Source organism: Pteropus alecto, unplaced genomic scaffold (genome assembly GCF_000325575.1).
Source record: "Pteropus alecto unplaced genomic scaffold, ASM32557v1 scaffold577, whole genome shotgun sequence".
In the NCBI taxonomy this organism is placed as follows: Eukaryota; Metazoa; Chordata; class Mammalia; order Chiroptera; family Pteropodidae; genus Pteropus; species Pteropus alecto.
This window is the reverse complement of record NW_006440152.1, coordinates 333863-354188: the sequence shown is the minus strand read 5'-3', so window position 1 is coordinate 354188 and position 20326 is coordinate 333863. Positions and strand designations below refer to the sequence as shown.

General features: G+C 35.4%; 1 protein-coding gene across 4 annotated transcripts in view; it reads left to right on the top strand.

The window, feature by feature from the left end:
• The window catches only part of LOC102880776 (integrator complex subunit 6-like), a 62246-nt gene that overhangs the window by 15113 nt on the left and 26807 nt on the right, over positions 1 to 20326 (top strand). For all 4 annotated transcript variants that reach the window (XM_025050516.1, XM_015593443.2, XM_006917184.3 and 1 more), the window contains exons 3-9: positions 9340 to 9489; positions 10244 to 10333; positions 10567 to 10750; positions 11001 to 11129; positions 13390 to 13553; positions 15719 to 15871; positions 18760 to 18892. In XM_025050516.1, coding sequence (XP_024906284.1) covers positions 9340 to 9489; positions 10244 to 10333; positions 10567 to 10750; positions 11001 to 11129; positions 13390 to 13553; positions 15719 to 15871; positions 18760 to 18892 — 1003 coding nt within the window. The remainder of the gene's footprint in view (positions 1 to 9339; positions 9490 to 10243; positions 10334 to 10566; positions 10751 to 11000; positions 11130 to 13389; positions 13554 to 15718; positions 15872 to 18759; positions 18893 to 20326) is intronic.

Genomic DNA, 20326 nt, shown 5'->3' with positions numbered 1-20326 from the left:
GATCTTGTGTCAGTAGAATTAAACTGTGAATCATTTATTTGCCTAGTTTATATTACTTTTATTTTTAAATTTATTTTTCAATTACAGTTGACATAAAATACTATATTAGTTTCAGATTGCCCAGTTTATTTTAAAATGTGTGGTCATGAGAATCTTTAGCCATCTGCTGAAGAAACGATTCAGCAGGCCAGAGACTGTCAAATAAGTTTTTGCAATATATTAGGGGATCAATTTCTTAAGAACATTTTAAAAAGTAGAAGACTCAAGTAGGTTAGAATTCTTTCATGGATTTTGATTGGTAGTATTTCCCAAAGTGTGTTTATGAAAACTGGTGGACTGAACCACAGAATGGTAGCAGTTCAGGGCACTAAAATGTGCCCTTGAGAAAGTAACTTTGACAAAAAGGAATCCAAGATAATTGGATAGTCTTTTTTTCATTTTTTCCAATTACAGTTGACATTCAATATTATATTACATAATATTCAATATCATATAATGTAGTGGTTAGACATTTATATAACGTACAAAGTGGTCCCTACCCCCATTAGTCTAGTACCACCTGGCACTATACATAGTTATAATATTATTGACTACATTCCCTATGCTATACTTTACATTCCTGTGACTGTTTTGTAACTACCACCCGCTACTGACTACATTCCCCACACTGTACTTCACATCCCCCTGACTGTTTTGAAACTGCCAATTTGTACTCCTTAATCCCTTCACCCTTTTCACCCAGCCCCGCAATACCCCTCCCATCTGACAGCCATCATATTGTTCTCTGTATCTGTGAGACTGTTTCTGTTTTGTTTGTTCATTTATTTTGTTTTTTAGAGTCCATGCATAAGTGAAATCATATGATATTTGTCTCTCTGTGTCTGATTTATTTCACTTAGCATAGTACCCTCTAGGTCCATGGAAATTGTTACAAATGGTAAGATTTTATTCTTTTTTTAGGGCTGAGTAATATTCTATTGTTTATATGTACGATCTCTTCTTTATCCAGTTATCTATTGATGGACGTTTAGGTTGCTTTCATATTTGGCTACTATAAATAATGCTGCAGTAAACATAGGGATGCATATATCTTTGAATTAGTGTTTTGGATTTCTTTGATAAATACCTGGAGGTGGAATTGCTGGGTCATAAGGTAGTTCTGTTTTTAATGTTTTGAGGAACCTCCATAGTGGCTACACCAATTTGCAATCCCACCAGCAGTGCACAAGTGTTCCCTTTTCTCCACAACCTCACCAACGCTTGTTGTTTGTTGATTTGTTGATGATGGCCATTTGGACAAGTATGAGGTAATATCTCATTGTGGTCTTAATTTGCATTTCTCTGATGATTAGTGATGGTGAGCATCTTTTCATATGTCTATTGGCCATCTGTATGTCCTCTTTGTAGAAATGTCTATTTAGGTCCTCTGCCCATTTTTTAATCAGATTGTTTTTTCTGGTGTTAAGTTGTATGAATTCTTTATCAGTTTTGGATATTAACCCCTTATCGAATGTATCTTTGGTGAACATCTTCTACCACTCAGTAGATTGTCTTTTAATTTTGCTGATGATTTCTTTTGCTGTATAAAAACTTTTTAGTTAGATGTATTCCTATTTGTTTACTTTTGTTTCCTTTTTTTTGGATATTCTTAAAATAAGTAATTTTATAAGTAAAAGCTATATTAGTATTCATAAAACACAGAAAAATAAAATGCCTCTTTTGAACCTAGAAGTGTATCAATACTTTGAGTCAAGTGAGAAAACCACCAAAAAAGTGAAATCAGGCCAAATTACTAGAGTATTAAGGGAAAAAATTTGTATCTGATAGAAGCAGAAAATGTAATGCAAGAAGAAAGTTTTAAAAGGAGATACAAGTCTACAACCAAGAATACTTTACCCAGCAAAGGTATCATTTAGAGTGGAAAGACAGATAAAGAGCTTCCCAGACAAAAATAAGCTAAAGGAATTTATCAACACCAAGCCAGTATTACAGGAAATGTTGAAGGGACTTCTTTAAGAAGAAAAAACATGTATCAAAATCATGAATAAAAAAATGGTAATATTTACATATCTATCAATGAGTACATCAAATGGTAAAGAATTAAGTGCTCCAACCAAAGGATGGGGTGGCTGAATGGATAAAAAAACAAGACCCCTACATATGTTGCCTACAAGAGACTCACTTCAGATTAAGACACACATAGACTAAAAGAAAGGGGATGGAAAATGATATGGCCTTGATGGACCTAGAGGATATTACACTAAATGAAATAAATCAGAGAGAGAGAGACAACACATGATTTCACATACATACAGAATCTAAAGAACAAAAAAACAACAATAATAACAAAAATGGAAGCAAACTCATAGATACAGAGAATATTTTGAGGGGTACTAGGCAGGATGGAAGTTGGGGGGATGGTGAAAAAGGGCAAAGGGATTAAGAAATAGAAATGACTAGTTACCAAATAGTCATGGAGATAGAAAGTGTAGCATAAGGAAAATAGTCAACGATGTTGTAATAAATATGTAAGAGAGAAGAGGGCTACTAGATTTAGTAAGGTGATCACTTGAGCTCTAATTAGTTTGTTGTACAACTGAGACTAATATATTATTATATGCCAGCTATAATTGAAAAAAAAAACCTCATTGAATTGTACAATGTAAATATGAGCAACTAATTGTCTATTTCAATAAAGCTGGGAAAAAGTTTTAAAAATAAAAAATAAAGTTAAAAAAGAAATATCTTTAGTAAACAGTAGTAGTAATCAAAAACAATTTCAGTTACATTAAAAATGATTCTTTTACTTTAATCAAAAAAAGAGAGATACAATAAACAAGACAATTCCAATCTTTTAATGATACGGCATCTTCCTAATGTGTACTTCACAATTTTAACAATCTACTTTATAGGTAAGCTAGCTGTAAACGTAATTTAAAAAGACATTTGAACATTTTAAGGTGATTCGGCTATCACAGTGTTCTGTTTACCTAAAGGGGCAAGAAAACCTTTTTTAGATCTGTCAGAGTTGTGATCAATTTTAGTTGTGAGAAAAAAATTCTTGAAGTTGAAAAGTTTTAACTTGCACAAATATTCCATATATGGCTAAGGGCAAAGACCAAGGGGAAAGTCATTTGTCTCCTCAGGAGACAGAGTTGATTAGAAAAGCAGGGCTTCTTATTTTTTATGTTATTCTTTCTCACTGGTCAGTTTACCAACAAAAGAGCAGTTTGTGATGATAAAGATGATAGAATGTTAAGTTGGAGAAGAAAAGTTGGTTGAAAAAATGCTGTTGAAAATGATTTATTCAAATTGTCTGAGTTGTTGCAGAACAAGTTTCCCCCCAAACATGTAGAGAGCAGATGGAAAAAGGAAAATAGTTTATCTTTCAACAAGAGAAATGATGGTGCTACTAAATTTAGACTCTTTGGCTTTAACTTGCGACATCTGGGAAAATATTCAAATCCGTTAATCATCTAGTACGTAGCCACCTAGAAGAGCCCAAGGTCCAGGATAGCCTTCTCTGTGGGATAACAAAGGGCAAATATTACCAGGATGATTTCATTTCCTTTAATAAAAGATAAAACATTTTGTCAAGGAGAGGGAACATGTATTGTATCTCCAGATTACAGCAAGACTTTCGGGTGTGTATGCCCCACATGTGTCAATTCAGTGGCTCAGCACCAAGTCAGAGGGACATAGTAAGTGTTGCTTTCTAGTGAGAGGTTCTCTCGCTGTGGTGTGAGAGAGACTGGCTGGTGACAATTTAAAAAATAGAAGAATTATTTTGCTCTTTGAAAAGATTCACTGTCATTCCCTTTCAATAGCTATCACTCTAGAGAATTTTAATTTTTCTATTATTTTTTTTTTGATTTACAAATATTCAATTGACATAGTTTTTAAGGGGCACTTCTCTTGTGGAAAGTTAGATGCAGCTGCCCTAAAAATGTTTTCCAGTTACCTTAGATGGGCAAATTAATAGCATGTTTATTACATTAATTAAATTTGCACATTATACGAAGTCTGACCAGGTCATCTATGTTTTGGAAAAGGATTATAAGTGACTTTTAGAGATAGAACAAGGGTTTTCTGAAAGGGATCCAACATCACTCCCACATCCCCTTTCAAGGACAGTTGATCCGCTTTTATCTCTTTTACTTGCTTATACTTCCTGGCAAGATTTTGATGGAAGAAAGGGTTCTTCTGTTTTAAAAAATAAAAATAAATGAATCAGAGAAATGGTCTGGCCAAAATGGGATGAACTTAGGGAAGGACATGTGTTGGGATGCTGAGGTTTGGGAGAGCCACTAAATAACACCCCTACTTTCCCTCCAACACTGAAACCAATGGAGAAATAAGACACAGGAGCCAGCCAGAGTTCTAAATAACAGCTTTATTCCTGTTAAAAGCTAGACTGGATGATATAGTCTAGATGTGTGTTCACAAAAAGCTTCCAAATAGTTCACACGTTGACAGACCTCCCCTATAGGTCTGTTGTAGGAGCAAAGCCTACCCCTTAAGTACCATATGTCAGAGAGCATGCCAGAAAATTAGAAAGAGCTCAGCAACAGGCTTAGAGGAAGCATGCCAGTTTCCTGTTGCCAAAACCACCAGTCAGATAAGAAGATGGAAATAAGGGTGCAGAGGGTCATAAATAGACCCAGTAAGGGGTAAAGGACTTACTCTGTACCACTTGGCTTTGCTAGTTAGTTACAGCCAGAAATAGACTAGGGTCTTCCAAGTCCTAAGCCACTGCTACAGTTCCCAAATTGGTCTGAATTTAGACATCAGGGGAAATAGGGTTAAATTAAATGAAATTTGGAAATTCTTTTAAACTTATGAACTTCTAAGCTAATATAACAGGACATGTCTATAAGGTGAATATGCAGAATATGTAGAAGGATCTCTAGTATAGTGGTATAAATTGGTGGGCTCTCACATTGGGTTACTTGGATTCAGATCCTGGCTGTGTCATTTACTAGTTGTTTGATCTGGACAAGTTTCTTATCCTCTCTGAGCCTCAGTGTGCTCATCTATAAAATGGAAATAGTAATGGTACCAACTTCATGGTTATGAGGCTCAAATGAGAAGGATACACATAAATGTCATGCTTAGCATAAATGAATTACTGACACATAGTCACTGATAAATATCACCTATGTTTATTATTTATCATCATCGTCGTCGTTGTCATTTTACTTCTGGGAGACTTAAAACTTGACCTGTGAAGACAATAAACTCTTACTTTTGGATTTCACCCATCCAAGGTTACTCCTTTGTCCTAAACGTCTATGTTTTTGGTCTCCTAGGCTAGAAGTTTTGTAAACATCTTTTACTCTTTCTCCTTTAGGCCAGTGGTCTGTTTGTCACCAAGTCCTACCTTGTTTGTTTAAAATGTTTCTCGATTATCCCCTACCTCTTCATTCCCATCCTAATTCAAGCCCTGATTCCCACTGGCCTGGAATACTATTCAAGCCTCATAGCTCCTTTTTCCTGACTAGTTTCTTCTCCAGTCTGTCCTATATGTCACTGCCAGACTGACCTTCCTGAAGCACTGCTTTGATCCTGTTTTTCCTCCTATCTTGGAATCTATAATGAGTTTATTGTGTGCTGAAGCAAAGCCAAGGTCTCCTGCCTGACCTTCAGGTCCTTCTAGAACATCTCTGTCCAATAGATATATGATGCCAGCCAGACACAAAATTGAAAATTTTCTAGTAGCCACATTAAGAAGTAAAAAGGAACAAGTGAAACTTATAGTAATATATTTTATTTAACTGAACATATTAAAAACATTATCATTTCAACATGTACTCAATATAAAAATAAATGAGATATTTTCATTCTTTTTTCCTTTTGTTCCAAGTTCTCAAAGTCCTATGTGAATTTTACACTTATATCACATCTCAAGTCAGACTAGCTATGTTTCAAGTGCTCAGTAGCCATATGTGACTGAGGGCTACTGTATTATTGCAACTGTAGAGTGTGACTCACTACCACTGTCACCCCCACAAACAAGACATACCTAAATCTTACTTCTTCCTGGTTTGTTAAAACAAAATAGGGATGGTAATACCATCCCTATTTTATAGGGTTGTTCTAAGCAAATGGAAGTGTGGAAGTGCTTTGTAAGCTGTAAAGCTCCATGAGAATATAGGGAAGCTATTATTGGGAGTAAAGGTTTTACTGATATATGACAGTAGGATATCTTTGGAGTAATTTGAAAGAAAAGACAGTATTAAGAAGGTAAATGAACTGTCCCGAATTCATTTATGAAAAATATCAACTTCAAGCAATGAAGGGAAAAATATAAACATATTCTTTCTCCCATAGATCTTCATAATTATCTTTTTGAAAGAAATTTGTTGCATTAATAAGGTTCTCTAAATATTTAAATTAATCTGTAGGTCCTTTTTCTCCGTCAGCATTCTGAGAAATAGGTTTAGGGGCATTTAGTTCTTCTCTTGAAGGAGCTTATACTGCTACCAAGAAGTTTATTGCTTTGGGTAGTAAATGTAGCTCATAACCTTTGTAGTACTGAGGTAGGAGAAGCATTCAACTTCTTTGTACAGCCCACTTTATTGCAAAGAATTGGAATTGATCGAAAAAACAGAAAGCCAGTGATTCAGGTACAGAAACAATTTGTAAAATGTTTTCAATTTATATCATAAGGGAAATTTTAAAGACTATTCTGATAGGTTGATTAGTAAGACTACTAACAACCAGAGGACACATTATTTTAAATATCTTGTGGCTCTCAAGAGTTCAACAATTACTGTAGATATAACTCTAAGTTTACAGTGTGGGAAGTAAGATTGCAAATGAAGTAACTCCAAAAAAAAAAAAGCCAACTTTATAAAGTAGCTTCTGGGTGAGTGACCCCACTGTTTACAAGTTTGCCCAAGCCAGAAACCTCAACCTAATGTATCACCCTTTCTCCCTCACCATCCTTCTAATTAGCTACTAAGTCCTTATGACTCCATCTCTAAAATACTTCTTTTATCTTTAACCTCCTGTCCATCCCCATTGCAGGCTTTCATCACTTTTCTTATAAGTTGTTGCAACAATCTTCAAACCAGTTTCCCTGCCTCAAGCTTCAGCTTCCCCTCTACTCCACAATTTATTCTCCAACTCTCAGCAGAATGATCTTGCTGAAATACAGATCTGATCATGCCACTCCCCTAATTAAAAACCTGAAGTTATTCCAGGGCCGACAGATAAAATCAACACTACTGAGCACAATGTACAAAGCACATTAATTACCATCAGAGCCTGACTATCAGCTTTGCCTCCTGCCATGTACCCAGAAAAATGATAATCAATTTTCTTGTGGTTCCCCAGGAAGCCCTATCCTCTTATGAACTCTGTTCTCTTCCTTTGGACCATCCCCTCCAATCTTCACTTCGGTGTGGGAGTTTCATGGTCTTCATGTCCTTCAGCATCCTCAAATGCCCCATCTTCTGTGAGAAGCCTTCCCTAAATCTCTGATCCTTTGTTCTCTCAGTCTCCATAACTGCATTCTTTATTCCTTTGTGGCATGAACTTCGTAAGGCTAATTCCTCTCTATATCTCCAGCATGTAACATTCTGCCCAGTATAGCATAATTAGTCCATAAAAATTGTTGAATAAGTAAAGGAAAGAATTGATGTTATCCCTCCCAAATGTACACCTTTCCCATCTACTCCAAAGAAGAAAGCTAATTTTTGAATTCACTATGATTTGTAATTATCTGCTGATATTTCTAGGTATCTGATGGGGACAATTAAAATCATAATTCTTCCTTTTAGCTCAAATTTAGATTGTCTAGTCCAGTAAGATTTTGCTTTGGCCACGAGGAATTATTCTAATGCCCTACTTTCTCCAGGTACTAAAAGTCATAAAATCTGGCCAGAAGAACACATGGAAAGCTTTTTACATTTAGATCCTTTAATCTATAAAATATTTTAGGAATATTTTTTAAAAAACTAAGCACATGTTTAATTTCACAGAATCTCAAACTATTGGACTGGAATGGATCTTAACCAGGAGCACCTTCACCTCATATGGTTATGAGGACTGTGTACTCTTCAACCTTAGGGGACACCATTCTCATGAATTACAATGTGAATGACTTTCCTCCAGGGTTGTATCATGCACAGCCTTACACAGCGTCTCTTATTATCTAATCATCTTCATTTTCAGATAATGAAATTTAAGTTCTAAGAACCAACAGTTTTGCTCAAGGTCACATAGTACTTCATGGTATGGTGCAGTCAATAATCTTCTTCCTCTCTGCCTCTCAGTCCTTCTGATCCAAATTGCTTCAGAAAACTGAAACTAAAAAGATAATGTTTGCTATCATTGTGTGGATAATGGACAGTATGGTTTATCTCTGTAATTTCTCTTGCTTTCTACTTCCAGCTATACTGACCTGGTCAGCATGACTTCAGCATTCAGAATGTTACTGCTGCCTTGAAGGCTACTAAGATTCAAGTGGCTGTTTGTCCCACCAAGTTGCCAAGATATGCTGTCTACCCTCTCCCTTGCTGGCTTACTCTACTGTGACCTACTGTTAGCTACCATCTTCTTTTGGCTTCTTTTCTTGGCATCGTGTGCTGCTTTGTTAATATAACCATTACTGACCAGTTGACACAATCCTTTCCTTCTGTTCTATAAACCATTCGATCACAGCATGTTGACTGTTGACCTTGGGTCTTTGGTTCTTTGCTGCCATATATAGATGCTGGAGGTGCCTAGAGGGATGCTGCTTCTTTGCCAAAATTTTTTAGTTTCTTTTTTTTTTTCTCTCCTTATTCTAGACTTGGGACCTTCTGAATGCTTGAAGATGCCAGAAGGGTTGTTCCAAATAGTTGTGGCTCTATTCCTATAATTCCTCTTTTACTCTTGTTTCAAGTGAAAATATTGTTTGGGAGGAAAAATTTTAGCTAGAAAAGTTCCTGTAGATCAACTACTCAATAGCTAATTGTTTCTATCAAGAACAGTGCATTTTAAAAAGTACTTCTTACTCCATGATCATTATCATTGTCAAACTAAGGAACATACTGAGGTATTTTGTTAGGTTTGATTGAGCCTGAATAGAAAACTGGACGTCTTGAGCCAAAGCCCTCCAGCCATAATGGATGGATACATTGTTTGCATCTTTGCTCTTGATCATTAATGCTGGCAGATATTTCTGAAACTGATGGCTTTAGTTCCACATGATCAGTCAAGATATAGACTAGAATTAAATTAAGGAACTGGTAATGTATTAGAGGTTTGATATTTGCTGTTTAGTAGTTGTTTGCACTTTATATGTTGTTCATTGTATAATCGGGAATTTCTTTGTAAATGTTTGGTTTTCAGGCTGGTTGGAAGGAAAATCACGCAACATTCATGAGTGAACTAAAAAATCTTCAGGCTTCTGGACTGACTACTCTTGGTCAAGCTCTAAGATCCTCATTTGATTTGTTAAATCTCAATAGATTAATATCTGGAATAGACAATTATGGACAGGTAAAAAAATTTTTGAGTGAGTACAGCTAATTTATTTTGGTGACTTGGGGTAAGAATTTAAAATTGGGTATGGTTACCAAGTTTTCTGCTATTTTTCATAACTTCCAAAAAGAAGCCCATGTATCTTTAAAATTACATATATATGTATAATAAAATTATGTATAAAATTGCCTACCCATCATATCATCAGATATCTGAGAATGGGATGAATAAATTGCTGAGAAATATTGGAACAAGACAATTGAAGAGAAACTTTCAGTGTCCATAACTCTCTCATCCCTCCCAATTCAATGGAAAAGCTCTAAAATGAGAGGGAGGCAGAAGAGCATTTGCTGCTGCTACCATTGTCCTTTCCTACCAATAAAACCTCTGCTCACAACCAGAGTCACTAATGTCCCCATCTGTGCCAGGATTTTGACTCAGGTGAATGAATTCACGAGTGTGGATGATGCAGCCATTATAATCTCTTTATTATCTTTCTTTTATGATTACTTGGAAAGCAGAGGGAGAGGAGAATTTGGATGTTATAGTTTGAGAGTTCCTGAATTATAAGAATTCCTCAGTTTATTCTGAATGTTACCTCTTCAGGGCTTATTATTTTGATTCCCACCCACTTAGTCCCTAATCTTTTCCTTCTTATTTATCCAGGCAAATTTTATCACACACTTGGGAGATCACTGGCAAGCCAAATGTAAAAGTTTAAATACAATTTTATTACTTTACATGGCTCTAATACTTTTTAAATGTATTGTAGGGGAGAAATCCATTTTTTTTAGAACCATCTATTTTAATTACCATCACAGATGGAAACAAGTTAACAAGTACGGCTGGTGTTCAAGAAGAGGTGAGATTTCATTTAAAATTCTTTCATTTAAATGGCAGAGAACATGCAGCTATTTCTGTGGGAGGCATAAATTTCTAGTTAAGTTTAATCAAACCTTACATCTTGGTAATCTTTGAAATATTGCTTCATTTTCTTGAGTACATGAAAGAAAAGTGAACCCTTTAATTCTTTAACTCTCTCTCCACTTTCGTATGGGTTGTTATGATGAAACTTTTCACATTTTGCCTTATCAGCTTCACCTTCCTTTGAATTCTCCTCTGCCTGGAAGTGAACTAACCAAAGAACCTTTTCGTTGGGATCAAAGATTATTTGCTCTGGTGTTGCGTTTGCCTGGATTGGCTTCTACTGAACCAGAGCAATTAGGGAGTGTACCAACTGATGAATCTGCCATCACACAAATGTGTGAAGTCACTGGAGGTATTGGCAATATTTAATATTTCTAAAAGAAGAATTCAGGGCAGCAGGGTATAGTTCTTTTTTAAATGCCATATCCAGTCTTTACTTCAGAATATTTTAATTCTGCTGCTTAAGCTTATCATTAGTGTGATGTTTGCTGCCAATGTAGTTATGATTATTTCAAGTTATATTTTAAGATTTCAAATGCTTGTATTTTAATGTGGTATTTTATTTGATCAAATTTGTACTATTTGTTTTTCCTTTGGTATAGGTCGCTCCTACTGTGTTAGAACACAAAGAATGTTGAATCAGTGTTTAGAATCTCTAGTTCAAAAAGTTCAGAGTGGTGTAGTTATTAACTTTGAGAAAACGGGACCAGATCCACCTCCTATTGGAGAAGGTACAGTAGATAACTTTGTTTTTATCTTATAGTGTTATATAAGAGAATGATCTGCATTTGGGAAGATATTAAACTAATCATAACAGACACAGTCTTCACTGTCCACATGCATTCAAGTGGTTACAAACATCCATCCAAACAACTACCATTTATATATAGCCTATATATAGGTGTCAGGTGGCCAAATTCTAGAAATTTGACAATAATTCATTGTCAAATCTTCTTAAGAAAATTCTTTCTTTTCTCTACCCATTTCATATTCCGTGGTCCCAGTCTTAGGATGACACTGATTTATTCACCTCTCTATTCATGAAATATCTGGAGATTCACTACGGAGTGCTACTTAATTAGCAATCTGATTTTGGTCTTATGAGTGCCAGATGTCCCAGGCTATCCTTATGAAAGCTTGTGTTTGTTCCTGCTTGTCAGCAAGTGATTGTGAATGTTTATGCAGGAACTGCTAGCATTCTATAAGATCCTACACAAGTATTTTCCACTTTTTAACTGCAGAACTTTTTCTCTTCAAAGGAGGTTTTACTGAAAGTTCAATATCTTAAAATAGATGAAAGCAGAGCTACTTTGGTATAGAGGAAGGGACTTCTCCCTCAAATCATACCTGCATCGCAGGGCCCTCAGAGCACTGTTATAGGCTATTGCTTCTCCTCATTCCTGTCAGTTCACACACATAAACACATGTGTGTACCTGGACTCCATCATTACCACAGTGTCTGTCTTATCTGATCCATACATTTTAATTGCTGCAGCCGTAATCCGTTGTAGCTGCCTCGAGAACCAAAGGGGCTAAGTGCACAGGCACAGAAAGACACATGTTTTTGTCTGAAACAGTGAATCCTGATCTTTTGCTATTTACTTCCTGGAATCCTTTGAGAGATTGTTGGAAAAATAGAGATCTCTCTTCCTTGAAAAATAGACATAGGCCACATACACAATTTTATATTTAATTTCAGGGATTTCTTGGATTCCAGTTTAAGAACACCTGCCATAGAAGACTGAGGATTCACAGCCTATTTTAAATTACATTAATCATAAAGAAAGGACACATTATATTGCTAACAATTGACTGCTCAATCCATAATTTTGTGTTCATTACCTTAACATGAACTGAGAACTTTTATACTGAAAACTTATTGGATTTGGTATCATGTAAATAGCACACATTTTCTTCATAGCTCTATTTCCCCTTTGTCCAGAGTTGTTAATCTTTGAGATTCTGATGAAAGCTAAGAACTCTCTCCTCAGAAAAATGCATATCCCTAGAATTGTGAGCTCAATTTCAGGGGCATCGCTTGTTCTCCTGAAGCCATTACATGTATTCCCTAGAGCTCCATAGACCCCAATAAATCTCCTGGTCTAAAGTACTTGCTTGTTTAAAAGAATGTTTAATAAATAAATCAAATGACCTATAGTTTAGGAAAAATGAACCTCAAATCATTAAAACATCTTTTACAAATATAATTTAAACTAATGAATGATCTCATTAAATGTTACGTAACTCTGCCTTGCTGTGTTTTCGGGGACAAATAAAATATGCTAGTCTAAATAATTAAAATGCAGTTGGGATACATTATGCAGCATTATACAGTGTTCAGTTTCCTTGGAATTTTAATTGTGATGGGGAAACAGTAATGGATTAGTCCACGAACAACTTGATACATTTGTTTTGTGTTCCCTCTCCTAACTATACACATAGATTATATTGTCAGCACTGCTTCTGCCTTTGAGTGAATTTGAACAGTTTTTATTTTGCCTTTGTGGTTATTGGTTCTAGCTCTTTAGTAAAGAACACTTTTGTCATCTAATGGAGAATAGAAAGAAAATCTAAATGGAATATATGACCTATTTTGTCAGATTCCAAAAATGTAAAACTATACCAGGGAATGGACAGTTTCATTTGCCTAATTTGGAAAAATAACTGTAGTAGTTTGATGTGTTTAATTTCTGTGTCCGAATATCAGAAAATTTAAAACTAGTTTTACAATAATTTTCCATAGTCTACATATTGTGGTCATAATTAAGGATGGGAGGGGTGGGATGTTAGATTAGAAGGGGTGGATTAGATGAAGAGTTGTAAGAGAGAACATTCACTAATCTTAGTAGAGTTGCTTTTTTTCTTCCATTTTTCATGAATCACTGTTTTGGTTTTGTTTTGTACTTTGCTTTTAGCTGAATAAAAATTGTACAAGATCAGCAGCTGTAAAAAGCAATTCATGCCTTAGTCTGTCTTTTGTTTAACTTTTAGATGGACTTATGGATTCATCTAGGCCAAGTAATTCATTTGCTGCTCAACCATGGCATAGTTGTCATAAGCTCATTTACGTACGACCTAACTCTAAAACTGGTGTTCCTGTTGGACATTGGCCAATTCCAGAATCCTTTTGGCCAGATCAGAATTTACCTTCTCTAGTAAGTATCATAAAATAAAAGATAAACATCATTCTGGATTTTGAATTTGCTGATTACACTGAGCCTTTTAAAATAGCTTTAAGGCTTTTAAGCCATTCCTTGTCTCTTGCCAGAAGTCTAGCTTGTACCTAAAAGCAAGAGAAGATTTTCTAGTCTGCATTCTTTCTTTCAGTTGCCTTTATCGCTTGAACTGCCCTCCTTGGATGTTAAAACATTGTAATTTTTGATGCTGTTACAATCTGTGACTTGGTTTTTATTTCAGAGCAGCTGGCTTGATTTACATGATAAACACAACATCTAAGAAGTGCTGGCATTGATTTTCATGTACATCCTCAGGAAATTCAAACTTACTCTGCACCTTGTATAAATAGGTTCTAGAAACATTCAAAACAGAGGTCATTGTACTTCTTCCTAGGGTATCATGAGACAACTAGTGGAATTTTGTGGACCTACTCTTCATATTTTTGTAATCAATAGACTTGTGTTCCTTGGCAATGTACCTTTAAATGATGGATAATTAAGCAATATTTTTTAAATGATCTCTATGCATGAGCTTGTCTTTTTCGTTCACTGCATTTGGTAGAAGAGGGTTTGATATTGTAGTTGTTCCTAGTTCCAGATGAACTGGCATTTTGGGGGGTATCTAGTAATTAGAGAAATTATATGAAACCCATTCTCCCTTTCATCTTCCTCCCACCCCCCAGGAGAGAGGAGGAGGTCCACAAAAAGATCACGACTCCTTCAGTTTAGCACTGTCCTGGTTCAGCTAATCAGTAGTCTGTCTAAGTTTTAGAAATTTCTGACATGAGCTGCATTTTTTTCTGGATTACTATTTTTAGGCTCTTGCATTTTTCAGGAATGGCCATGAAAGGCCTGAATGTACGACTGAAGAACCATTTCAGACCCCGCTGTGGGTGAGGGTAGATCTTTTCCTTCTTCCCTCAGGGCTCCAAGGTGGCACACTTGTCAAATCTCGGTGCACAGCTTCTCTCAGCCGCTTCAAATCCTAGAGTGAATGTTTTGATTACAAAGTTATTTCATTATTGCCAGTGACAGGGCTTCACTCATGTCTTTATTGCTTTCTTATAGGTTTAAATCTAATAAGCCTGAAATATTTTATAAGTTTAATTAAATTAAAATTAAAATCAGAAAAATAACTGGAATAAAGAAATTAAAAGTAACTCACGCATAGTTCATGTTACCATGCCTTTTAGGTTTAAAAACACATTTGAGGGCTATTTTTCTCAGCTTCTAAAACATCTTGTAGGTTTGTAAGTCATAAAGGCAATTGAGCAGGTTTTTTCCCTTTTATAAAGGAAATGGAAATGTTTTGTCATATTCATATTAGTCTTACAGATCTCTCATCAAGAATAGGCAGAGCTGTGTCTCATCCTTATCCCTGGCACTTATCTCAACAGATTGCCCTTGCTGCCACTATTTCTCTGTCTGATGCTCTCCATTCCCACAAACTACACCTCTTAATAAAATGGCTGCTCCATCAATCTGCTCTGGCACTCCAGGCACACAGGCCTTTGCAGCCCAGTTGAAAGCATCCCCAGCTCTAGCTGTTCAAGGCAAGCATGTGGGTGTGAGAAATGTTGTAAAAAATCACCTGGAAAAAAATTCTACTGGGCTCTGAGTTTTGACTGGCTCATTTGTGGTCTCTATCTTGCCCTTTCCATGCCTTCACAGTTTTTCATCTTGTTTGTTAGTGGCTCTAGTTCTGTCATTACCTCATTAGAAAGTTTCATAGATTTCTTCTTCCCCAGCAGGATCTGGACTATCTGTAACCTCATGGTACAAAGGAATGAAGGGTGGGTGATGCTTGGAGGTGGCAAAGTGGATCTGAAATCCAGGATTCATCCTACTCATTGTAATGACTTATCAAATGTATTCAAAGCAGTTTTATTTTTACTTCACTAAAATTGTAGTTATGATTATTATTACCTTTCCTCTTCCCATTGCCAAGTAGATGGTAGAGGTAAAGAAACTGAGTACCCTCCCCACATCAGCCATTGGTGATGCCTAGAGATCAGATGCACTGTTTCTCAAAATACTAGTCTGATTCTCGGTGATGGTTTATAAAAACATAAATGGGATTGCGGAATTGTTAGAAATGTAAGCTCAGTTGGTAACAAACCATATTTTCCCCTCTTGTTTTTTAGCCTCCACGAACATCTCATCCAGTTGTGAGGTTCTCCTGTGTGGACTGTGAACCAATGGTAATAGACAAACTTCCCTTTGACAAATACGAACTTGAGCCTTCACCCTTAACTCAGTACATCCTGGAACGAAAGTCTCCCCATACCTGCTGGCAGGTACTTATCCTTACCTGTTAGACGAATATCTGTAACCACTCTGGGATCTGGAAGTTGTTTTAAGAAGTTTCAGAGGTTAATCTGGGAATAATTAGGCTGAGTCTGTTAATAATGTTTCTCAAAAATGCTATCAAATAAACAACAAAGCCAAGCAAATAATTTCACACTGATATGAATCATTAGTCTACTGTACATTGCCATTTAAGGTAATCAAATCTGATGAAACCTATATATTTGAGGATTTGGAGGATTCCTCTGAGGCCTATCCAGAGACCCCAGGTTAAGAATCCCTAACTTAAGGGATTCAGTTCTATTCAGCTATGGCATCTGCAGCTGAAGCGAGGTTCTCAGCCTTTAGTGTGATCTTGACAGATTGGAAGGACAAAATATTTTTGACAAAAAGCCATAAGCCCTGAAACGACTTTCTGTATTAGTAATCAAATTTCTTGTAGTACCAAGCACATTGTTGTATGTAGTATGGGTTTTACTTGGACAAAGCAAATGCACAACCACTGGTTCTTCCAAGTATGATCCTTCAGCTAGAAAGACTTGCTGACTTGTTACTAGACTCACCTTTAGATTTTAATATATAAAAATCTAGACATGGCAGTCATAGCTTTTTTATTTGGATGTAATAAGGAAGTCCTACACTGTTTGGATGTTTGTTCTTCTTCTAAACTATAGCACCATATAGCAATCAGTAATTTTTAGCTTCTATCTACGCAAGGAACACTTTGAGACTGTCATCTGTTTCATCCTAAAATGTGAGATGATTGCTACTAGTTGTCTTTAAGCTACTTGAATTTTCCAAAGATGCTAAAACCTGGTAGAAAAAAAAGGAACAGGCTTAAAGCAAGAATGTAAAAGTGTGATAAAGAGAAAAAATCTCGTAAATATAATATTGAATGAAAGAAGCAGACATAAAAGATCACATATCATATGATTTTACTCTATATACATTTCAAAGAGGTAAAACTGACCTACTCTGTTACAAGTCAGGATAGTAGTTTCTCTTGGGTGCAGAGTAGTGACCACAAAAGAACATAAGGGGTTTTCTGGTCATGTTCTATTTCTTGATCTGAGTACTGGTTACTCATGTGCATTCACTTTGTGATATTTTATTGAGCTATATACTTATAATCCATGTATTTTTTGAGTGTATGTTTATATTTCAATAAAATACAACAAAATGTGCTAGAAATGTAGAGATATGGGTAATAGAATGCTAACTTAAAGTCAAGATAGGAGTTTTAAATTTATGGGTTGAAACATTTTTGCAATAAAAGCAAATAGAATTACAAATTATACTTTTTTCCCTAAAATAAACCTTCTTTACTACATAGCACATTCCTTGTAAATCTCCAAAGAAACAAGTTATCCTGACCTTGCTCCCTGCACCTTTCCTCAAATATGCCTTTCTCCTGTACCTTCTGTTACTTTGGTTTAGAGTAGTTTTAATACAATAAATTAGTAGGAATGAAAAAGAATAAGATGAACCAGGAGCCAGGAAATTTGGCAAAATCATAATGGAGACTGGATTCTAACTGTAGCTCTGCCACCAACTATGTGGTCTTGGACCGGACACTAACATTTTCCAGAGTAGATGGTCTCTAATGATTGCTTTGGACCCTTAAGTTCTATGAATCTGCAGGTGATAAGGAATTTAGAAAAACTTAAGGGTCTTATAGGAAAGAAGGAAGAGAAGAAGGGAAGGAAGGAAGAGAGGGGAAGGGAGTAAGAGAGGAACAGAAACAGTGCTTTTCCTTTCATGGAAATCATAGGCCTGACCCTTGATGACTGTGTGTAACTTTTTTTTTTTATCCTTTATGATAATTTCCCCCCCGCTTCTATAATACACACTTAGGAAATGGGAACTCCAATGTGTTTCATTAGTTATCTGCTTCTGTTAAGCTTCAAATTAAGACATTAAATCTAGTAGATAAGTCATGTTTTAGCACAACTCATTGTTTTGTGGAGTCGTAAATTACATAAGAAAGATTTATTCTTAGCTATAACTAAATATAGCAAGAATTTAGTGACTGGTAGGTGATATTGCTGGTACCAAGAATTAACGAGGTAAATGGATTCTGTTCACCATCAGGGTTTGACTTTTGTTTTAAATGATCCCATTGAAGGACTCATGAAATACAGAGAAAACATAGTAGCTAGAGGACTCCAGTATGAAACCTGACAATATAATATATATCAAATCAGGAATATCGATAAGGAATAAAGATTAATGTTTTGTTATTGAATGTTTGCTCTATCAGCATAATTTACAAGATAAATGCCTTCTAGAATGATCTAAAGCATCTCTTTGCTGCCTCAAAATAATTAGCACCAGTGCCTGGCTTATAATAGGCTATCCAGTAAATGCTTATTAGATGAAAATTGAATAAGTGGGTAGGGAATAGGGCATCAAAAGGAAGGAGAGCAAGATTTAATAGTAGTACACATGAAGAGTGTTAGCATAATCCTTTAAATGGGCTTTATTTTTGTAACTGCATGCTTTAGGCATGGAGCCATGTTCCATTTTCCTAAAAGTCTTTATTTACCATGGTCACTTGTTCTTTTGAGAAGTTAATTTGTTTTAACGGCTGATATCACTTAGTGATATTTCAGCCTTATTTTCCATTGTGCTAACCAAGTAAATATTTAGATATCACTGATGTAGCCTGTGGTCTCTGAATGGTTATTGCATAGAACTACAATTTGAATATTCTTATTTAGTATAATATATTTGACATAACAATAGGCTAAAAGCATTATTCCCATCTTAAATTACAATTAAATTATGCCACAGATGTGCCTATGGAATATTGCTGTGAATTTGGTTTTACATAAAATACTTATTGTCATAACTGTATATTACTTCATATTCTTCCCAGGTGTTTGTTACTAGCAGTGGAAAATACAATGAACTTGGATATCCATTTGGTTATTTAAAAGCCAGTACGACTTTAACTTGTGTAAACCTCTTTGTGATGCCATACAACTACCCAGTTTTACTCCCTCTTTTAGGTAAGTAAAGTATGTGCTATTTAATCATCTTTAAGATACAATAACAGCAACAAAAACATGATGCACTAGGCACTTTAAATGTAGCCAAAGAGTAATCGATATCAGAATATATAAAAGTCTAAACACTGATTTGGAAAGATAGAATTTACTTATGTTTTCTGTTTTGTCTTCTTTTTGTTGTTTTTACATTAAATAGAAGAGACACTTAACCTCTGATATGAGATTCCTATGCTGTTCTTTAGGTTTCAAGCTCCAATGCTGCCACCCTTCTTACCCAACCCCCCAGTTTTGAATGCACTTGGCTTTTTTGTAGACTTGTTTGGATCAAAAGTACCATTGATTGGGATTAATGCTCCAAAATTCTGATGATTTTCTCCAGAAAGTAGGGCTTCTGTGGGAGTATTGGCTCACACTTATTCTTCCACAAGAGGATATTCAATGATCTTGAGACATCTGTTTTAGGCAGAGTAGCAAGTAAAGGTAATAGATGCAAGAGTAAATTCTGCAATAGCTGTAGTTGTAGAAACTGTGGTTTCCATGGCAAAATTCTAAAAGGAACAACTCCAGAAGCCATTGCTCAGATAGTACCAAAAATGTGTGTAAAGATTTTTTTCTCATTTAAAGAGCCACATCTATTTAGAGTAATAGAATACCATGTGGCATCCTTCGAATTGTAAAGTTGTGAACATTTTTATATGGTAGCTTAATTTTTGCCGAAAAAAGAAAAAAGAAAAAAGAAACCTTTGCAGAGTTTTGTTTTTTTTTTTTAATTTTAGTATTTACTTTTTAAATTGTAGTTGACATTCAATATTATATTAGTTTCAGGTGTACAGCATAGTGGGCAGACATTTATTTAACTTATAAAGTGATCCACCAGGTAAGTCTAGTACCTGGCACCACACATAGTTATTACAATAATATTGACTATATTCTCTATGCTATACTTTATGTCCCCATAAGTATTTCATAACTGCCAATTTGCACTTCTTGATCCCTTCAACTTTTTCACCCAACCCCCTAACCCCTCTCCCGTCTGGCAACCATCAGTTTGTTTTTTATATCTGTGAGTCTGTTTGTTTTATTTGTTCATTTATTTTGATTTTTAGATTCCACATATAAGTGAAATCATATGGTATTTGTCTTTCTCTGTCTGACTTATTTCACTTAGCATAATACCCTTTAGGTCCATCTATATTGTCACAAATGTTAAGATTTCAATCTTTTTATGGTCAAGTAATATTCCATTGTGTATATGTACCACTCTTTCTTTGTCCAATCATCTATCTATGGACACTTTTGATTCTTTATCTCGGCTATTGTCAATAATGCTGCAACAAACATAGAGATGTATATATCTTTTTGAATTAGTGTTTGGGGTTTCTTTGAACACCCAGAAGTGAAATTGCTGGGTCATAAAGTAAGTAGTTCTCTATT